Source organism: Rhinoderma darwinii, unplaced genomic scaffold (genome assembly GCF_050947455.1).
Source record: "Rhinoderma darwinii isolate aRhiDar2 unplaced genomic scaffold, aRhiDar2.hap1 Scaffold_551, whole genome shotgun sequence".
NCBI lineage: Eukaryota > Metazoa > Chordata > Amphibia > Anura > Rhinodermatidae > Rhinoderma > Rhinoderma darwinii.
This window is the reverse complement of record NW_027464102.1, coordinates 156,965-181,490: the sequence shown is the minus strand read 5'-3', so window position 1 is coordinate 181,490 and position 24,526 is coordinate 156,965. Positions and strand designations below refer to the sequence as shown.

At 42.5% G+C, this 24,526-nt stretch overlaps 1 protein-coding gene across 1 annotated transcript; it reads right to left on the bottom strand.

Annotated features, from left to right (window-relative positions):
- Positions 1–1,064: 1,064 nt before the first annotated feature.
- KRTCAP3 (keratinocyte associated protein 3) lies at positions 1,065–14,088 on the bottom strand. Its single transcript, XM_075848934.1, has 6 exons — positions 14,047–14,088; positions 7,102–7,286; positions 6,442–6,501; positions 6,155–6,355; positions 1,723–1,857; positions 1,065–1,440 (listed from the first exon to the last, which is right to left on the bottom strand). The coding sequence occupies exons 1-6, from the start codon at positions 14,084–14,086 to the stop codon at positions 1,360–1,362; spliced, it is 702 nt and encodes a 233-aa protein (XP_075705049.1). The 5' UTR covers positions 14,087–14,088; the 3' UTR covers positions 1,065–1,359.
- Between the last annotated feature and the right edge of the window lie 10,438 nt (positions 14,089–24,526).

Below are 24,526 nucleotides of genomic sequence, written 5' to 3'. Positions count from 1 at the left end.
GTCCCCTGAATAGGATTGTCTGGGAGTTTGGCTCCCCAACCTTTTTTTGCTTTCATCAGAACTAGGATAGCTGGAGACGGAGGCCAAACTACCTACACCCCTCCCCCTTCTGGATAATTCCTGCGACCGGTCTTTCTCTCTGGGGTCTTTGGGAGTGAAAGGGAAGCTTTAGCTTGGTTGGTTTATCCTCTGGAAATCCCTTCTTCGTATCTGCCGCCTTCTCCAGGATCTTGCCTAGGTCTGGGCCGAAAATGTATCTCCCCCCCCCCCCCCCCCCTAAAAATGGGATGTTACAAAAGCCTATTTTATTTTTTTTTACCTGCTCCACGTTCCCGCTGCTGTCCGCGCTTGCGACGTCACTTCCGCTGGATGGAGGCTGCCTGGCTGAAACCCCATGTGGCTAGGAATGCTTCACTCCATCCAGCGTTAGTCTCGCAGGCGGACGGGTGGTATCTTCGACAAGGGGGGGGGGGGGGGGGGGGAAGAGGAAACCCCCCCCCCCCAAGTAGAATCCCGGTTGAAAGGAGGAGGCCTCCGATCCTGCGTTCAATCCCCCCCGCTTTAGGCGAAGAGGATCCTCTCTTCATCCTGACTCCTGTAGGGACAGGAGATACAATGGTGGGAGGCTGAGGGTGGAGCCCTTTTAACCTCTCTCCGTTCCTGTCCCTGAAGAGGTCAAGGGATCATCCTCCTAGTGTGCCGTCATGGGGTCTATATGGAAATGATCAGTCAGACTAAGACAGGCAGGCTGGCAGAGGGTTTGCGTCAAACCCAAAATATACAGATCAACACGGATGTATTTCCCACTTCTCTCCACCTCGGACTATCCTCCGTGATATCAAACCGGGTGACAGAAGTAAAGGCAAGTTCTTGGTGGATCCCTCATACCAGGGGAGGTAGATAATCACTGGGGGCTGAACTTTGCCGAGAGCCCTCCAACTGCTGAGATACAAGGGTGAAGTATGACCGCGGCGGGGGACGGTACACGCTCAACAGCAATAAGCAGGAAAATTAAATAGTAAGAAAATCTCATTTATTCACAAACTATCAGAAAAATACAGAAAACAATAAATGTACAGCAAATAATAAAAACCGGAGACGAGACACCAGACGAGGCCGCACGGGCGGAGGACGTTCTGCACCTCCGGGAGCTCCCAGACCCCGAGCAGCAGCACCGCATCTGTAATAGAACGTGTAAAGATCTTCCTCCCCGAGAAGGTCACCACAAGGGGTGAAGCCACATCATAACCACAGAACGCGTCATCCTTCCAGTGTATCCCGATGGTGGGCAGACCCCTCATCTACACCTCACGTGGACCCATAATGAGGCCAGCAGAGAAGGGCAGCCACGGCACTCAGTCACGCTCGAGCCTCGATCAGCTGGTGGGTTTCTGGTCTCAGGGTGTCCTCCTGCTTCTTGTCAGCCTCTTCTTCCTGCAGCTGAGACACAATCATGTTATAAAGATGGAGGCCCCTCCAGTGGGGTGCGCGCTGCACCCTGAATAGTCACCATTATTACACCTTCACATTTTCTATGGACATCTGGGCTGGTAGTTGGATTAGCAGGTGACACCATTGGACTTGGTAGTGCCACCCAAGGAAGACCAGACCGCCAGACATTTGGTGAAGAATAATAGTCAAAGACCATTCAAGCTACCCCCGATGATTACATACCCGCTGCCTCCGATGATTACATACCCGCTGCCTCCGATGATTACATACCCGCTGCCTCCGATAAGTCTCTCCACATGGACCGATCCCTCTCAGGATAAACGCCACCACACAACAACGGATGGAGAGCGCGGCCTCCACAGCACATAAGAACATGGAAGGGAACCAGAGTGCCAGGGTGGTGTCCTGCACAGGAACAAGACATGGGGGGGGGGGTCAGAGACACCAGATGTATCCACAGTAACCCTTAGAGAGCGAGGGCTGGGGAGGTAACGGGGGTGATCCTTTTTATTAAGCAGAAAGGAGGATAGGCTGCATTCTCAGTGATGTCACCACTGCTCTCTAGTGAATGGATAGGCTGCATTCTCAGCGATGTCAGTGTCGCTCTCTAGTGATAGGCTGTATTCTCAGTGATGTCACCGCCGCTCTCTAGTGAATGGATAGGCTGCATGCTCAGTGAAGTCACCGCCGCTCTCTAGTGAATGGATAGGCTGCATTCTCAGTGATGTCACCGCTGCTCTCTAGTGAATGGATAGGCTGCATTCTCAGTGATGTCACCGCTGCTCTCTAGTGAATGGATAGGCTGCATTCTCAGTGATGTCACCGCTGCTCTCTAGTGAATGGATAGGCTGCATTCTCAGTGATGTCACCACTGCTCTCTAGTGAATGGATAGGCTGCATTCTCAGTGATGTCACCACTGCTCTCTAGTGAATGGATAGGCTGCATTCTCAGCGATGTCAGTGTCGCTCTCTAGTGATAGGCTGTATTCTCAGTGATGTCACCGCCGCTCTCTAGTGAATGGATAGGCTGCATGCTCAGTGAAGTCACCGCCGCTCTCTAGTGAATGGATAGGCTGCATTCTCAGTGATGTCACCGCTGCTCTCTAGTGAATGGATAGGCTGCATTCTCAGTGATGTCACCGCTGCTCTCTAGTGAATGGATAGGCTGCATTCTCAGTGATGTCACCGCTGCTCTCTAGTGAATGGATAGGCTGCATTCTCAGTGATGTCACCGCTGCTCTCTAGTGAATGGATAGGCTGCATTCTCAGCGATGTCAGTGTCGCTCTCTAGTGATAGGCTGTATTCTCAGTGATGTCACCGCCGCTCTCTAGTGAATGGATAGGCTGCATGCTCAGTGAAGTCACTGCCGCTCTCTAGTGAATGGATAGGCTGTATTCTCAGTGATGTCACCGCTGCTCTCTAGTGAATGGATAGGCTGCATTCTCAGCGATGTCAGTGTCGCTCTCTAGTGATAGGCTGTATTCTCAGTGATGTCACCGTCGCTCTCTAGTGATAGGCTGTATTCTCAGTGATTTCACCGCCGCTCTCTAGTGATAGGCTGTATTCCCAGTGATGTTACCGCTGCTCTCTAGTGAATGGATAGGCTGCATTATCAGTGATGTCACCGCTGCTCTCTAGTGAATGGATAGGCTGCATTCTCAGTGATGCCACCGCTGCTCTCTAGTGAATGGATAGGCTGCATTCTCAGTGATGTCACCGCCGCTCTCTAGTGATAGGCTGTATTCCCAGTGATGTTACCGCTGCTCTCTAGTGAATGGATAGGCTGCATTATCAGTGATGTCACCGCTGCTCTCTAGTGAATGGATAGGCTGCATTCTCAGTGATGTCACCGCTGCTCTCTAGTGAATGGATAGGCTGCATTCTCAGTGATGTCACCGCTGCTCTCTAGTGAATGGATAGGCTGCATTCTCAGTGATGTCACTGCTGCTCTCTAGTGAATGGATAGGCTGCATTCTCAGTGATGTCACCGCTGCTCTCTAGTGAATGGATAGGCTGCATTCTCAGTGATGTCACCGCTGCTCTCTAGTGAATGGATAGGCTGCATTCTCAGTGATGTCACCGCTGCTCTCTAGTGAATGGATAGGCTGCATTCTCAGTGATGTCACCGCTGCTCTCTAGTGAATGGATAGGCTGCATTCTCAGTGATGTCACCGCTGCTCTCTAGTGAATGGATAGGCTGCATTCTCAGTGATGTCACCGCTGCTCTCTAGTGAATGGATAGGCTGCATTCTCAGTGATGCCACCGCTGCTCTCTAGTGAATGGATAGGCTGCATTCTCAGTGATGTCACCGTCGCTCTCTAGTGATAGGCTGTATTCTCAGTGATTTCACCGCCGCTCTCTAGTGATAGGCTGTATTCCCAGTGATGTTACCGCTGCTCTCTAGTGAATGGATAGGCTGCATTATCAGTGATGTCACCGCTGCTCTCTAGTGAATGGATAGGCTGCATTCTCAGTGATGTCACCGCTGCTCTCTAGTGAATGGATCGGCTGCATCCTCAGTGATGTCACCGTCGCTCTCTAGTAATAGGCTGCATTCTCAGTGATGTCACCGTCGCTCTCTAGTGATAGGCTGCATTCTCAGTGATGTCACCGCCGCTCTCTAGTGATAGGCTGTATTCTCAGTGATGTCACCGCCGCTCTAGTGAATGGATAGGCTGCATTCTCAGTGATGTCACCGCTGCTCTCTAGTGAATGGATACGCTGCATTCTCAGTGATGTCACCGCTGCTCTCTAGTGAATGGATACGCTGCATTCTCAGTGATGTCACCGCTGCTCTCTAGTGAATGGATACGCTGCATTCTCAGTGATGTCACCGCTGCTCTCTAGTGAATGGATAGGCTGCATTCTCAGTGATGTCACCGCTGCTCTCTAGTGAATGGATAGGCTGCATTCTCAGTGATGTCACCGCTGCTCTCTAGTGAATGGATAGGCTGCATTCTCAGTGATGTCACCTCTGCTCTCTAGTGAATGGATAGGCTGCATTCTCAGTGATGTCACCGCTGCTCTCTAGTGAATGGATAGGCTGCATTCTCAGTGATGTCACCGCTTCTCTCTAGTGAATGGATAGGCTGCATTCTCAGTGATGTCACCGCTGCTCTCTAGTGAATGGATAGGCTGCATTCTCAGTGATGTCACCGCTTCTCTCTAGTGAATGGATAGGCTGCATTCTCAGTGATGTCACCGCTGCTCTCTAGTGAATGGATAGGCTGCATTCTCAGTGATGTCACCGCTGCTCTCTAGTGAATGGATAGGCTGCATTCTCAGTGATGTCACCGCTGCTCTCTAGTGAATGGATAGGCTGCATTCTCAGTGATGTCACCGCTGCTCTCTAGTGAATGGATAGGCTGCATTCTCAGTGATGTCACCGCTGCTCTCTAGTGAATGGATAGGCTGCATTCTCAGTGATGTCACCGCTGCTCTCTAGTGAATGGATAGGCTGCATTCTCAGTGATGTCACCGCTGCTCTCTAGTGAATGGATAGGCTGCATTCTCAGTGATGTCACCGCTGCTCTCTAGTGAATGGATAGGCTGCATTCTCAGTGATGTCACCGCTGCTCTCTAGTGAATGGATAGGCTGCATTCTCAGTGATGCCACCGCTGCTCTCTAGTGAATGGATAGGCTGCATTCTCAGTGATGTCACCGTCGCTCTCTAGTGATAGGCTGTATTCTCAGTGATTTCACCGCCGCTCTCTAGTGATAGGCTGTATTCCCAGTGATGTTACCGCTGCTCTCTAGTGAATGGATAGGCTGCATTATCAGTGATGTCACCGCTGCTCTCTAGTGAATGGATAGGCTGCATTCTCAGTGATGTCACCGCTGCTCTCTAGTGAATGGATCGGCTGCATCCTCAGTGATGTCACCGTCGCTCTCTAGTAATAGGCTGCATTCTCAGTGATGTCACCGTCGCTCTCTAGTGATAGGCTGCATTCTCAGTGATGTCACCGCCGCTCTCTAGTGATAGGCTGTATTCTCAGTGATGTCACCGCCGCTCTAGTGAATGGATAGGCTGCATTCTCAGTGATGTCACCGCTGCTCTCTAGTGAATGGATACGCTGCATTCTCAGTGATGTCACCGCTGCTCTCTAGTGAATGGATACGCTGCATTCTCAGTGATGTCACCGCTGCTCTCTAGTGAATGGATAGGCTGCATTCTCAGTGATGTCACCGCTGCTCTCTAGTGAATGGATAGGCTGCATTCTCAGTGATGTCACCGCTGCTCTCTAGTGAATGGATAGGCTGCATTCTCAGTGATGTCACCGCTGCTCTCTAGTGAATGGATAGGCTGCATTCTCAGTGATGTCACCTCTGCTCTCTAGTGAATGGATAGGCTGCATTCTCAGTGATGTCACCGCTGCTCTCTAGTGAATGGATAGGCTGCATTCTCAGTGATGTCACCGCTTCTCTCTAGTGAATGGATAGGCTGCATTCTCAGTGATGTCACCGCTGCTCTCTAGTGAATGGATAGGCTGCATTCTCAGTGATGTCACCGCTTCTCTCTAGTGAATGGATAGGCTGCATTCTCAGTGATGTCACCGCTTCTCTCTAGTGAATGGATAGGCTGCATTCTCAGTGATGTCACCGCTGCTCTCTAGGCTAAATTCTCAGATATTTCACTAGTTCTATCAGAGCAGACAGTACTAAAAGAAAGGGGAGCGGCAATAGTGGTAAATGCACTTACGTAGATCCGTGTAGTGTCAAAGGGGCATTCATTGCTCATGACGACAGATCGAGTGTCCGCAGGTAGGACTGTGGAGTTACAGCCAGAGATGAGGTTCTTGCCTCCATTCGCAATGGTTAACGACACGGATAGGATAAGACCCATAAAACATGCGGCTGAGAGGATGGCGTTCAGCAGCGCCAGGACCAGGAGGGACCAGTGCTGCAGGTAGAAATACACAGTCTATTAATGGACCATTCAAGCAGGACGAGTCTAGAGGTGGAGGAGATGTAACAGAGGAGACTCACCAGTCTGGCACGGCCCAGGTTCCGCGAGGCCAGGATTGCACAGATTCCGGTTGTGATGCTCTGCAGAAATACAAGAGAAGATCAGCCGGAGGTGGAATGATGAGAGTTGTTATTAGAAGCTCTCAGAATGGGCGGTAAATAGGGGGCAGCGTTGGGTACCCTCTCCACTTATAGGCAAGGCCGGCAGGACTACACGTGCTGGAGTCACTCAGCTACCTGATGCCAGGGTTATTAGCAGTGGGTGTGTCCATTCAAATTAGCCAATCAGAGCAAGAGAAATTAAGGATTCCTACACGGGGCTGGATGGGGGTCACCCACGGGTGTTGGCCTGAACTTTAAATTACACAATTTGCACCATTTATTCGGACGTGTTAATACGAGCGTTTTACGACACGGCGGATAAACCCCCCACTTGTCTCTGCACCTTGGATTTATTATGGAGAGTAACCTCACAGCCAGTGAACTGCTGAGGGTGGGGACCAGGGATCAGTGGGGTCCCAGCAGTCGGGTCCCTAGGTTTAGTGGGGTCCCAGCAGTCAGCCCTCTAGGATCAGTTTTTTGGCCTGTCCCACTGTCTTCTGTGACCAAGGCTGTGGACTAGAGACAAGGGGGCGCTCTTCAGTTCAGGGCTCCACATTCGTGACAGCAGGAGCTACTCACCAGCAGCCCAGACACCACAGAGATGATGTTGGCAGCGCAGTATTCCGGGCTCACCCTCTTCTCCGGATTGGCCACGTGACGCAGAACAGTGCCATGAACGATGGCGCCCAAGATGAAATTCACATGGCCGACGAAAATCAGTGCAATCCCAGTCCGCATCAACTGCCGAGGGCCCTTCTCCAGGTCTAATACACAGGGAGAGAAGAACTACAAGTCTTAAGTACCCTCCTGGTAAAGGGTCACCCTCTTACATCATCCATCATCTAGATTAGTCGCGGCCAAATCCGGTCCTCAAGATCTACCAGCAGAACACGATACCCAGATATCTCCACAGCGGACGACATTAGTAACCGATGTGAGAACCTCACTAATTACTGCAGCAGTGCACCCCCCAATGGTGAGGAAAACGGGGCCGCCCAATGTATACCTCAAAAACACGCTATGTATGATGAATCCGTGTATACACATATACTGGGCAAACATACCAAAATATACACCCAAGTATACATATACCATCAACTTCCATTATAAATGTAGACGTTAACATCTGTGGTTTCCTGCCGCTTACGTTGCTCTGTACAGGAACCGCCAGCCCTACGGAAGCCTATAGATACCGTACAGAAACCGCCAGCCCTACAGAAGCCTATGGATACCGAACAGGACCCGCCAGCCCTACGGAAGCCTATAGATACCGTACAATACCCGCCAGCCCTACGGAAGCCTATAGATACCGTACAGAAACCGCCAGCCCTACGGAAGCCTATAGATACCGTACAGGACCCGCCAGCCCTACGGAAACCTATAGATACCGTACAGGACCCGCCAGCCCTACGGAAGCCTATAGATACCGTACAGGACCCGCCAGCCCTACGGAAGCCTATAGATACCGTACAGGACCCGCCAGCCCTACGGAAGCCTATAGATACCGTACAGGACCCGCCAGCCCTACGGAAGCCTATAGATACCGTAGAGGAACCGCCAGCCCTACGGAAGCCTATAGATACCGTAGAGGAACCGCCAGCCCTACGGACGCCTATATATACCGTACAGGAACCGCCAGCCCTACGGAAGCCTATAGATACCGTACAGGAACCGCCAGCCCTACGGAAGCCTATAGATACCGTACAGGAACCGCCAGCCCTACGGAAGCCTATAGATACCGTACAGGAACCGCCAGCCCTACGGAAGCCTATAGATACCGTACAGGAACCGCCAGCCCTACGGAAGCCTATAGATACCGTACAGGAACCGCCAGCCCTACGGAAGCCTATAGATACCGTACAGGAATCGCCAGCCCTACGGAAGCCTATAGATACCGTACAGGAGACATCTACCGCATAGACTATAGATACTGTACAGGAGACATCTACCATATAGACACTATATACTGTACAGGAGACATCTACCGCATAGACTATATATACTGTACAGGACACATCTACCGCATAGACTATATATACCGTACAGGAGACATCTACCGCATAGACTATATATACTGTACAGGACACATCTACCACATAGACTATATATACCGTACAGGAGACATCTACCACATAGACTATATATACCGTACAGGAGACATCTACCGCATAGACTATAGATACTGTACAGGAGACATCTACCGCATAGACTATATATACACTGTACAGGAGACATCTACCGCATAGACTATATATACTGTACAGGAGACATCTACCACATAGACTATAGATACTGTACAGGAGACAGCTACCACATAGACTATAGATACTGTACAGGAGACATCTACCGCATAGACTATATATACTGTACAGGAGACATCTACCGCATAGACTATATATACTGTACAGGAGACATCTACCACATAGACTATATATACAGGAGACATCTACCGCATAGACTATATATACCGTACAGGACACATCTACCACATAGACTATATATACAGGAGACATCTACAGCATAGACTATATATCTATAAGCATAGACTATATATACTGTACAGGAGACATCTACCACATAGACTATATATACTGTACAGGATCTATATACTATCAGCTGTATGGCCAAACATGGTGTGGACCCAAGGATGGAATTGTGCCACCGGCGGTAGAGAAGTCTACGCACCCCTACATTCCAGGTTCTTGGCACATAAGCCGGAGGTCAGGAACTCTCCAATCCATCTTTTCCTTATCTTTAATGTTTACACATCAATTACATAAAAATAATTGGACGACAAACATCCTGTACAATATCCTGGTTGCATTAGTGTTCACACCCCCATCACCGAGTGTGGGGAGCGACGGGGCCATATTATTTATGAGAAAGAATGCACCCATCTCCTCCTTTCATCAACTAAAAGAAGAGCAAATACAAAACCGGAGAGAATCAGGGCGTGTAAACTTCTGCAACCGCAAAACCAGAGAGAACCAGGGCGTGTAAACTTCTGCAACCGCAAAACCAGAGAGAACTAGGGCGTGTAAACTTCTTCAACCGCAAAACCAAAGAGAACCAGGGCGTGTAAACTTCTGCAACCGCAAAACCAAAGAGAACCAGGGCGTGTAAACTTCTGCAACCGCAAAACCAAAGAGAACCAGGGCGTGTAAACTTCTGCAACCGCAAAACCAAAGAGAATCAGGGCGTGTAAACTACTGCAACCGCAAAACCAGAGAGAATCAGGGCGTGTAAACTTCTGCAACAGGAAAACCAGAGAGAACCAGGGCGTGTAAACTTCTGCAACAGGAAATCCAGAGAGAACCAGGGCGTGTAAACTTTTGCAACCGCAAAACCAGAGAGAACCAGGGCGTGTAAACTTCTGCAACCGCAAAACCAGAGAGAACCAGGGCGTGTAAACTTCTGCAACCGCAAAACCAGAGAGAACCAGGGCGTGTAAACTTCTGCAACCGCAAAACCAGAGAGAATCAGGGCGTGTAAACTACTGCAACCGCAAAACCAAAGAGAACCAGGGCGTGTAAACTTCTGCAACCGCAAAACCAAAGAGAATCAGGGCGTGTAAACTACTGCAACCGCAAAACCAGAGAATCAGGGCGTGTAAACTTCTGCAACCGCAAAACCAGAGAATCAGGGCGTGTAAACTTCTGCAACCGCAAAACCAAAGAGAATCAGGGCGTGTAAACTTCTGCAACCGCAAAACCAGAGAGAACCAGGGCGTGTAAACTTCTGCAACAGGAAAACCAGAGAGAATCAGGGCGTGTAAACTTCTGCAACCGCAAAACCAGAGAGAACCAGGGCGTGTAAACTTCTGCAACCGCAAAACCAGAGAGAAACAGGGCGTGTAAACTTCTGCAACCGCAAAACCAGAGAGAAACAGGGCGTGTAAACTTCTGCAACCGCAAAACCAGAGAGAACCAGGGCGTGTAAACTTCTGCAACCGCAAAACCAGAGAGAATCAGGGCGTGTAAACTACTGCAACCGCAAAACCAGAGAATCAGGGCGTGTAAACTTCTGCAACCGCAAAACCGGAGACTGATTATTTATCATTTATATTTTAACATTTACTACAGCCTCCACTATCCCCCCCCCAGTCCTCTCACTACAGCCGCCACTACCACACCCCCCTGGCCTCTCACTACAGCCTCCACTACCACCCCCCACCCCCCTGGCCTCTCACTACAGCCTCCACTACCACCCCCACCCCCCTGGCCTCTCACTACAGCCTCCACTACCACCCCCCACCCCCTTGGCCTCTCACTACAGCCTCCACTACCACCCCCCACCCCCTTGGCCTCTCACTACAGCCTCCACCACCACCACCTCCAGTCCTCCTGCTACAGCCTCCACCACCTCCTCCCGCTACAGCCTCCACCACCTCCTCCCGCTACAGCCTCCACCACCTCCTCCTCCTCCTCCAGTCCTCCCGCTACAGCCTCCACCACCTCCTCCTCCAGTCCTCCCGCCACAGCCTCCACCACCAGGCCTCCCGCCACCAGCCTCCACCACCTCCTCCTCCAGTCCTCCCGCCACAGCCTCCACCACCAGGCCTCCCGCCACCAGCCCTCTCGCCACAGCCTCCACCACCAGCCCTCTCGCCACAGCCTCCACCACCAGCCCTCTCGCCACAGCCTCCACCACCAGCCCTCTCGCCACAGCCTCCACCACCAGCCCTCTCGCCACAGCCTCCACCACCAGCCCTCTCGCCACAGCCTCCACCACCAGCCCTCTCGCCACAGCCTCCACCACCAGCCCTCTCGCCACAGCCTCCACCACCAGCCCTCTCGCCACAGCCTCCACCACCAGCCCTCTCGCCACAGCCTCCACCACCAGCCCTCTCGCCACAGCCTCCACCACCAGCCCTCTCGCCACAGCCTCCACCACCAGCCCTCTCGCTACAACCTCCACTACCACCCCCAGTTCTCTCGCTACAGCCTCCACTACCACCCCCCCCCCAGTTCTCTCACTACAGCCTCCACTAGCAGTTCTCTCACTATAGCCTCCACTACCACCCCCCCCCAGTTCTCTCACTACAGCCTCCACTAGCAGTTCTCTCACTACAGCCTCCACTACCACCCTCCAGTTCTCTCGCTACAGCCTCCACTACCACCCCCCAGTTCTCTCGCTACAGCCTCCACTACCAGTCCTTTCACTACAGCCTCCACTACCAGTCCTCTCACTACAGCCTCCACTACCAGTCCTCTCACTACAGCCTCCACTACCAGTCCTCTCACTACAGCCTCCACTACCACCCCCCAGTTCTCTCACTACAGCCTCCACTACCACCCCCCAGTTCTCTCACTACAGCCTCCACTACCACCCCCCCAGTTCTCTCACTACAGCCTCCACTACCAGCCCCCCCCCCCAGTTCTCTCACTACAGCCTCCACTACCACCCCCCAGTTCTCGCACTACAGCCTCCACTACCACCCCCCAGTTCTCGCACTACAGCCTCCACTAGCCGTTCTCTCACTACAGCCTCCACTACCACCCCCCAGTTCTCGCACTACAGCCTCCACTAGCAGTTCTCTCACTACAGGCTCCACTAGCAGTTCTCTCACTACAGGCTCCACTACCACCCCCCAGTTCTCGCACTACAGCCTCCACTACCACCCCCCAGTTCTCGCACTACAGCCTCCACTACCACCCCCCAGTTCTCTCACTACAGCCTCCACTACCACCCCCCCCCCCAGTTCTCTCACTACAGCCTCCACTACCACCCCCCAGTTCTCGCACTACAGCCTCCACTACCACCCCCCAGTTCTCGCACTACAGCCTCCACTAGCAGTTCTCTCACTACAGCCTCCACTACCACCCCCCAGTTCTCGCACTACAGCCTCCACTAGCAGTTCTCTCACTACAGCCTCCACTTACACCCCCAGTTCTCGCACTACAGCCTCCACTAGCAGTTCTCTCACTACAGCCTCCACTACCACCCCCCAGTTCTCGCACTACAGCCTCCACTAGCAGTTCTCTCACTACAGGCTCCACTAGCAGTTCTCTCACTACAGGCTCCACTACCACCCCCCAGTTCTCGCACTACAGCCTCCACTACCACCCCCCAGTTCTCGCACTACAGCCTCCACTACCACCCCCCAGTTCTCTCACTACAGCCTCCACTACCACCCCCCCCCAGTTCTCTCACTACAGCCTCCACTACCACCCCCCAGTTCTCGCACTACAGCCTCCACTAGCACCCCCCAGTTCTCGCACTACAGCCTCCACTAGCAGTTCTCGCACTACAGCCTCCACTACCACCCCCCAGTTCTCGCACTACAGCCTCCACTAGCAGTTCTCTCACTACAGCCTCCACTACCACCCCCCAGTTCTCGCACTACAGCCTCCACTACCACCCCCCAGTTCTCGCACTACAGCCTCCACTAGCAGTTCTCTCACTACAGCCTCCACTACCACCCCCCAGTTCTCGCACTACAGCCTCCACTAGCAGTTCTCTCACTACAGCCTCCACTACCACCCCCCCAGTTCTCGCACTACAGCCTCCACTAGCAGTTCTCTCACTACAGCCTCCACTACCACCCCCCCCCAGTTCTCGCACTACAGCCTCCACTACCACCCCCCAGTTCTCGCACTACAGCCTCCACAGCCTCAGTCCTCTTATCACAGCCTCAGTATTAGCCGGTATTATAACATGCCTGTAGTTCTGCTCCGCAGTCTATCACCCCCCCCCCCCTTCTTAAAATAAATGCCCGGGTCTGGTTATCTCTATGTCCATTATCACCTATATTTAAAATGTTTTAACCCCCAACCTGCAGTTATTATACAGCCCCCTCCCGTATTCATATACCCCCGGTTATAATACAGCCCCCTCCCGTATTTATTATACCCCCGGTTATTATACAGCCCCCTCCCGTATTCATTATACCCCCGTTATAATACAGCCCCCTCCCGTATTTATTATACCCCCGGTTATTATAACAGCCTCCTCCCGTATTCATTATACCCCCGGTTATTATACAGCCCCTCCCGTATTCATTATACCCCCGGTTATTATACAGCCCCCTCCCGTATTCATTATACCCCCGGTTATTATACAGCCTCCTCCCGTATTCATTATACCCCCGGTTATTATACAGCCTCCTCCCGTATTTATTATACCCACGGTTATTATACAGCCTCCTCCCGTATTCATTATACCCCCGGTTATTATACAGCCCCCTCCCGTATTCATTATACCCCCGGTTATTATACAGCCCGCTCCCGTATTCATTATACCCCCGGTTATTATACAGCCTCCTCCTGTATTCATTATACCCCCGGTTATTATACAGCCCTCTCCTGTATTCATTAAAACCCCCGATTATTATACAGCCCCCTCCTGTATAAATTACACCCCCGGTTATTATACAGCCCCCTCCCGTATTCATTATACCCCCGGTTATTATACAGCACCCTCCGTATTCATTACACCCCCCGGTTATTATACAGCCCCCTCCTGTCGTAATTCTATGAATATTACATCCAGACTTATCATCACACTCCCGGCCTCTCTACTCACTGAAACCGCACACTTGGCCCTCGCTCCTTCCGGCCGCCATGTCTCCTCTCACCTGGAACACACCTGAGCTGAGGTCACATGATGCCTCCCAAGCCACGCCCACTGACGTCAATGTACAGCTCACCTGTACACATAAAAAATCCCAGGTGTATAATGACTGTACTCCCATCATTCTAGACACATCATACTATATTATGCATTCATTATATCATACATCACCTGTACATTATATCATACATCACCTGTACATTATATCATACATCACCTGTACATTATATCATACATCACCTGTACATTATATCATAAATCTCCTGTACTTAATATTACACATCACCTGTACATTATATTATACATCACCTGTACATTACATCATACATCACCTGTACATTATATTATACATCACCTGTACATTATATTATACATCACCTGTACATTATATCATACATCACCTGTACATTATATCATACATCACCTGTACATTATATCACATCACCTGTACATTTATTATACATCACCTGTACATTATATCATACATCACCTGTACATTATATCATACATCACCTGTACATTATATTATACATCACCTGTACATTATATTATACATCACCTGTACATTATATTATACATCACCTGTACATTATATCATACACCTCCTGTACATTATATCATACATCACCTGTACATTATATATACATCACCTGTACATTATATTATACATCACCTGTACATTATATCATACATCACCTGTACATTATATTATACATCACCTGTACATTATATTATACATCACCTGTACATTATATTATACATCAACTGTACATTATATTATACATCACCTGTACATTATATTATACATCACCTGTACATTATATCATACATCACCTGTACATTATATTATACATCACCTGTACATTATATCATAAATCTCCTGTACTTAATATTACACATCACCTGTACATTATATTATACATCACCTGTACATTATATCATACATCACCTGTACATTATATTATACATCACCTGTACATTATATCATACATCACCTGTACATTATATCATACATCACCTGTACATTATATCACATCACCTGTACATTATATTATACATCACCTGTACATTATATCATACATCACCTGTACATTATATCATACATCACCTGTACATTATATTATACATCACCTGTACATTATATTATACATCACCTGTACATTATATTATACATCACCTGTACATTATATCATACACCTCCTGTACATTATATCATACATCACCTGTACATTATATTATACATCACCTGTACATTATATTATACATCACCTGTACATTATATCATACATCACCTGTACATTATATTATACATCACCTGTACATTATATTATACATCACCTGTACATTATATTATACATCAACTGTACATTATATTATACATCACCTGTACATTATATTATACATCACCTGTACATTATATCATACATCACCTGTACATTATATTATACATCACCTGTACATTATATCATACATCACCTGTACATTATATCATACATCACCTGTACATTATATTATACATCACCTGTACATTATATCATACATCACCTGTACATTATATTATACATCACCTGTACATTATATTATACATCAACTGTACATAATATTACACATCACCTGTACATTATATCATACATCACCTGTACATTATATCATACATCACCTGTACATTATATCATACATCACCTGTACATAATATTACACATCACCTGTACATTATATCATACATCACCTGTACATATTATACATCACCTGTACATTATATTATACATCACCTGTACATTATATTATACATCACCTGTACATTATATCATACATCCCCTGTACATTATATCACATCACCAGTACATTATATCATACATCACCTGTACATTATATTATACAACACCTGTACATAATATTACACATCACCTGTACATTATATCACATCACCTGTACATTATATTATACATCACCTGTACATTATTATCATACATCTCCTGTACATTATATCATACATCACCTGTACATTATATTATACATCACCTGTACATATATTATACATCACCTGTACATTATAATATACATCACCTGTACATTATATCATACATCACCTGTACATTATATCATACATCACCTGTACATTATATTATACATCACCTGTACATTATATCATACAACACCTGTACATTATATCATACATCACCTATACATTATATCATACATCACCTGTACATTATATTATGTATCACCTGTACATAATATAACACATCACCTGTACATTATATCATACATCACCTGTACATTATATTATACATCACCTGTACATTATATTATACATCACCTGTACATTATATCATACATCACCTGTACATTATATCATACAACACCTGTACATTATATCATACATCACCTGTACATAATATTACACATCACCTGTTCATTATATCATACATCACCTGTACAAATATTACACATCATCTGTACATTATATTATACATCACCTGTACATTATATCATACATCACCTGTACATTATATCATACATCACCTGTACATATTATACATCACCTGTACATATATCATACAACACCTGTTTATTATATCATACATCACCTGTACATTATATCATACATCACCTGTACATTATATCATACATCACCTGTACATTATATCATACATCACTGTACATTATATTATACATCACCTGTACTTTATATCATACATCACCTGTACATTATATCACACATCACCTGTACATTATATCATACATCACCTGTACATAATATTACACATCACCTGTACATTATATCATACATCACCTGTACATTATATTATACATCACCTGTACATTATATCATACATCACCTGTACATTATATCATACATCACCTGTACATTATATCATACATCACCTGTACATTATATTATACATCACCTGTACATTATATTATACATCACCTGTACAATATATTATACATCACCTGTACATTATATCACATCACCTGTACATTATATCATACATCACCTGTACATTATATCATACATCACCTGTACATTATATCATACATCCCCTGTACATTATATCATATATCACCTGTACATTATATTACATCACCTGTACATTATATTATACATCACCTGTACATTATATCACGTCACCTGTACATTATATTATACATCACCTGTACATTATATTATACATCACCTGTACATTATATTATACATCACCTGTACATTATATCATACATCACCTGTACATTATATCATAAATCACCTGTACATTATATCATACATCACCTGTACATTATATCATACATCACCTGTACATTATATCATACATCACCTGTACATTATATTATACATCACCTGTACATTATATCATATATCACCTGTACATTATATCCCATCACCTGTACATTATATCATACATCACCTGTACATATTATACATCACCTGTACATAATATTACACATCACCTGTACATTATATCATACATCACCTGTACATTATATCACATCACCTGTACATTATATTATACATCACCTGTACATTATATTATACATCACCTGTACATTATATCATACATCTCCTGTACATTATATCATACATCACCTGTACATTATATTATACATCACCTGTACATTATATCATACATCACCTGTACATTATATCATACATCACCTGTACATTATATTATACATCACCTGTACATTATATTATACATCACCTGTACATTATATCATACATCACCTGTACATTATATTATACATCACCTGTACATTATATTATACATCACCTGTACATTATATCATACATCACCTGTACATTATATCATACATCACCTGTACACTATATCATACATCACCTGTACACTATATCATACATCACCTGTACATAATATCATACATCACCTGTACATTATATTATACATCACATGTACATTATTTCATACATCACCTGTACACTATATCATACAACACCTGTACACTATATCATACATCACCTGTACATAATATCATACATCACCTGTACATTATATTATACATCACCTGTACATTATATCATACATCACCTGTACATTATATTATACATCACCTGTACATTATGTTATACATCACCTGTACATTATATCATACATCACCTGTACATTATATCATACATCACCTGTACATTATATCATACATCACCTGTACATAATATTACACATCACCTGTTCATTATATCATACATCACCTGTACATAATATTACACATCACCTGTACATTATATTATACATCACCTGTACATTATATCATACATCATCTGTACATTATATCATACATCACCTGTACATTATATCATACAACACCTGTACATTATATCATACATCACCTGTACATTATATCATACATCCCCTGTACATTATATCATACATCACCTGTACATTATATCATACATCACCTGTACATTATATCATACATCACCTGTACATAATATTACACATCACCTGTACATTATATCATACATCACCTGTACATTATATTATACATCACCTGTACATTATATCATACAACACCAGTACATTATATCATACATCACCTGTACATTATATCATACATCACCTGTACATTATATTATACATCACCTGTACATTATATTATACATCACCTGTACATAATATTATACATCACCTGTACATTATATCATACATCACCTGTACATAATATTATACGTCTCCTGTACATTATACCATACATCACCTGTACACTATATCATACGTCACCTGTACATTATATCATACATCACCTGTACATTATATCACACATCACCTGTACATTGTATTATACATCACCTGTACATTATATCATACATCACCTGTACATTATATCATACATCACCTGTACATTATATCATACATCACCTGTACATTATATCATACATCACCTGTACATTATATTATACATCACCTGTACATTATTTCATACATCACCTGTACACTATATCATACATCACCTGTACACTATATCATACATCACCTGTACATAATATCATACATCACCTGTACATTATATTATACATCACCTGTACATTATATCATACATCACCTGTACATTATATTATACATCACCTGAACATTATATTATACATCACCTGTACATTATATCATACATCACCTGTACATTATATCATACATCACCTGTACATTATATCATACATCACCTGTACATTATATCATACATCACCTGTACATTATATCATACATCACCTGTACATAATATTACACATCACCTGTTCATTATATCATACATCACCTGTACATAATATTACACATCACCTGTACATTATATCATACATCACCTGTACATTATATCATACATCACCTGTACATTATATCATACAACACCTGTACATTATATCATACATCACCTGTACATTATATCATACATCACCTGTACATTATATCATACATCACCTGTACATTAAATCATACATCACCTGTACATTATATCATACATCACCTGTACATTATATCATACATCACCTGTACATTATATCATACATCACCTGTACATAATATTACACATCACCTGTACATTATATCATACATCACCTGTACATTATATTATACATCACCTGTACATTATATCATACAACACCAGTACATTATATCATACATCACCTGTACATTATATCATACAACTCCAGTACATTATATCATACATCACCTGTACATTATATCATACATCACCTGTACATTATATTATACATCACCTGTACATTATATTATACATCACCTGTACATAATATTATACATCACCTGTACATTATATCATACATCACCTGTACATAATATTATACGTCTCCTGTACATTATATCATACGTCACCTGTACACTATATCATACATCACCTGTACATTATATCATACATCACCTGTACATTATATCACACATCACCTGTACATTGTATTATACATCACCTGTACATTATATCATACATCACCTGTACATTATATCATACATCACCTGTACATTATATCATACATCACCTGTACATTATATCATACATCACCTGTACATTATATTATACATCACCTGTACATTATATCATACATCACCTGTACATTATATCATACATCACCTGTACATTATATCATACATCACCTGTACATTATATTATACATCACCTGTACATTATATTATACATCACCTGTACATTATATCATACATCACCTGTACATTATATCATACATCACCTGTACATTATATCATACATCACCTGTACATAATATTATACATCATCTGTACATTATATCATACATCACCTGTACATTATATCATACATCACCTGTACATGATATCATACATCACCTGTACATTATATCATACAACACCTGTACATTATATCCTACATCACCTGTACATTATATCATATATCACCTGTACATTATATTATACATCACCTGTACATTATATCATACATCACCTGTACATTGTATCATACATCACCTGTACATTATATCATACATCACCTGTACATTATATCATACAACACCTGTACATTATATCATACAACACCTGTACATTATATCATGCATCACCTGTACACTATATCATACATCACCTGTACATTATATCATACATCACCTGTACATTATATCATACATCACCTGTACATTATATCATACAATACCTGTACATTATATCATACGTCACCTGTACATTATATCATACGTCACCTGTACATAATATTATACGTCTCCTGTACATTATATTATACATCACCTGTACAATATATTATACATCACCTGTACATTATATCACATCACCTGTACATTATATCATACATCACCTGTACATTATATCATACATCACCTGTACATTATATCATACATCACCTGTACATTATATCATACATCACCTGTACATTATATTATACATCACCTGTACATTATATCATACATCACCTGTACATTATATCCCATCACCTGTACATTATATCATACATCACCTGTACATATTATACATCACCTGTACATAATATTACACATCACCTGTACATTATATCATACATCACCTGTACATTATATCACATCACCTGTACATTATATTATACATCACCTGTACATTATATTATACATCACCTGTACATTATATCATACATCTCCTGTACATTATATCATACATCACCTGTACATTATATTATACATCACCTGTACATTATATCATTCATCACCTGTACATTATATCATACATCACCTGTACATTATATTATACATCACCTGTACATTATATTATACATCACCTGTACATTATATCATACATCACCTGTACATTATATTATACATCACCTGTACATTATATTATACATCACCTGTACATTATATTATACATCACCTGTACATTATATCATACATCACCTGTACACTATATCATACATCACCTGTACACTATATCATACATCACCTGTACATAATATCATACATCACCTGTACATTATATTATACATCACCTGTACATTATTTCATACATCACCTGTACACTATATCATACATCACCTGTACACTATATCATACATCACCTGTACATAATATCATACATCACCTGTACATTATATTATACATCACCTGTACATTATATCATACATCACCTGTACATTATATTATACATCACCTGTACATTATATTATACATCACCTGTACATTATATCATACATCACCTGTACATTATATCATACATCACCTGTACATTATATCATACATCACCTGTACATTATATCATACATCACCTGTACATTATATCATACATCACCTGTACATAATATTACACATCACCTGTTCATTATATCATACATCACCTGTACATAATATTACACATCACCTGTACATTATATTATACATCACCTGTACATTATATCATACATCACCTGTACATTATATCATACATCACCTGTACATTATATCATACAACACCTGTACATTATATCATACATCACCTGTACATTATATCATACATCACCTGTACATTATATCATACATCACCTGTACATTAAATCATACATCACCTGTACATTATATCATACATCACCTGTACATTATATCATACATCACTTGTACATTATATCATACATCACCTGTACATAATATTACACATCACCTGTACATTATATCATACATCACCTGTACATTATATTATACATCACCTGTACATTATATCATACAACACCAGTACATTATATCATACATCACCTGTACATTATATCATACATCACCTGTACATTATATTATACATCACCTGTACATTATATTATACATCACCTGTACATAATATTATACATCACCTGTACATTATATCATACATCACCTGTACATAATATTATACGTCTCCTGTACATTATACCATACGTCACCTGTACACTATATCATACATCACCTGTACATTATATCATACATCACCTGTACATTATATCACACATCACCTGTACATTGTATTATACATCACCTGTACATTATATCATACATCACCTGTACATTATATCATACATCACCTGTACATTATATCATACATCACCTGTACATTATATCATACATCACCTGTACATTATATCATACATCACCTGTACATTATATCATACATCACCTGTACATTATATCATACATCACCTGTACATTATATTATACATCACCTGTACATTATATCACACATCACCTGTACATTGTATTATACAGCACCTGTACATTATATCACACATCACCTGTACATTATATCATACATCACCTGTACATTATATCATACATCACCTGTACATTATATCATACATCACCTGTACATTATATTATACATCACCTGTACATTATATCATACATCACCTGTACATTATATCACACATCACCTGTACATTGTATTATACATCACCTGTACATTATATCATACATCACCTGTACATTATATCATACATCACCTGTACATTATATCATACATCACCTGTACATTATATCATACATCACCTGTACATTATATCATACATCACCTGTACATTATATCATACATCACCTGTACATTATATCACACATCACCTGTACATTGTATTATACAGCACCTGTACATTATATCATACATCACCTGTACATTATATCATACATCACCTGTACATTATATCATACATCACCTGTACATTATATCATACATCACGTGTACATTATATTATACATCACCTGTACATTATATCATACATCACCTGTACATTATATCACACATCACCTGTACATTGTATTATACATCACCTGTACATTATATCATACATCACCTGTACATTATATCATACATCACCTGTACATTATATCATACATCACCTGTACATTATATCATACATCACCTGTACATTATATCATACATCACCTGTACATTATATCATACATCACCTGTACATTATATCACACATCACCTGTACATTGTATTATACATCACCTGTACATTATATCATACATCACCTGTACATTATATCATACATCACCTGTACATTATATCATACATCACCTGTACATTATATCATACATCACCTGTACATTATATTATACATCACCTGTACATTATTTCATACATCACCTGTACACTATATCATACATCACCTGTACACTATATCATACATCACCTGTACACTATATCATACATCACCTGTACATAATATCATACATCACCTGTACATTATATTATACATCACCTGTACATTATATCATACATCACCTGTACATTATATTATACATCACCTGTACATTATATTATACATCACCTGTACATTATATCATACATCACCTGTACATTATATCATACATCACCTGTACATTATATCATACATCACCTGTACATTATATCATACATCACCTGTACATTATATCATACATCACCTGTACATAATATTACACATCACCTGTTCATTATATCATACATCACCTTTACATAATATTACACATCACCTGTACATTATATCATACATCACCTGTACATTATATCATACATCACCTGTACATTATATTATACATCACCTGTACATTATATCATATATCACCTGTACATTATATCCCATCACCTGTACATTATATCATACATCACCTGTACATATTATACATCACCTGTACATAATATTACACATCACCTGTACATTATATCATACATCACCTGTACATTATATCACATCACCTGTACATTATATTATACATCACCTGTACATTATATTATACATCACCTGTACATTATATCATACATCTCCTGTACATTATATCATACATCACCTGTACATTATATTATACATCACCTGTACATTATATCATTCATCACCTGTACATTATATCATACATCACCTGTACATTATATTATACATCACCTGTACATTATATTATACATCACCTGTACATTATATCATACATCACCTGTACATTATATTATACATCACCTGTACATTATATTATACATCACCTGTA

Coding starts and splice junctions, on each gene's coding strand:
- KRTCAP3 (XM_075848934.1), bottom strand. CDS start 14,086: ATGGCGGCCGGAAGGAGCGAGGGCCAAGTGTGCGGTTTCA. Junction 7,287..14,046: donor GGGCCAAGTGTGCGGTTTCA/GTGAGTAGAGAG, acceptor CCTGTGTATTAG/ACCTGGAGAAGGGCCCTCGG. Junction 1,441..1,722: donor AGACTTATCGGAGGCAGCGG/GTATGTAATCAT, acceptor ATTGTGTCTCAG/CTGCAGGAAGAAGAGGCTGA.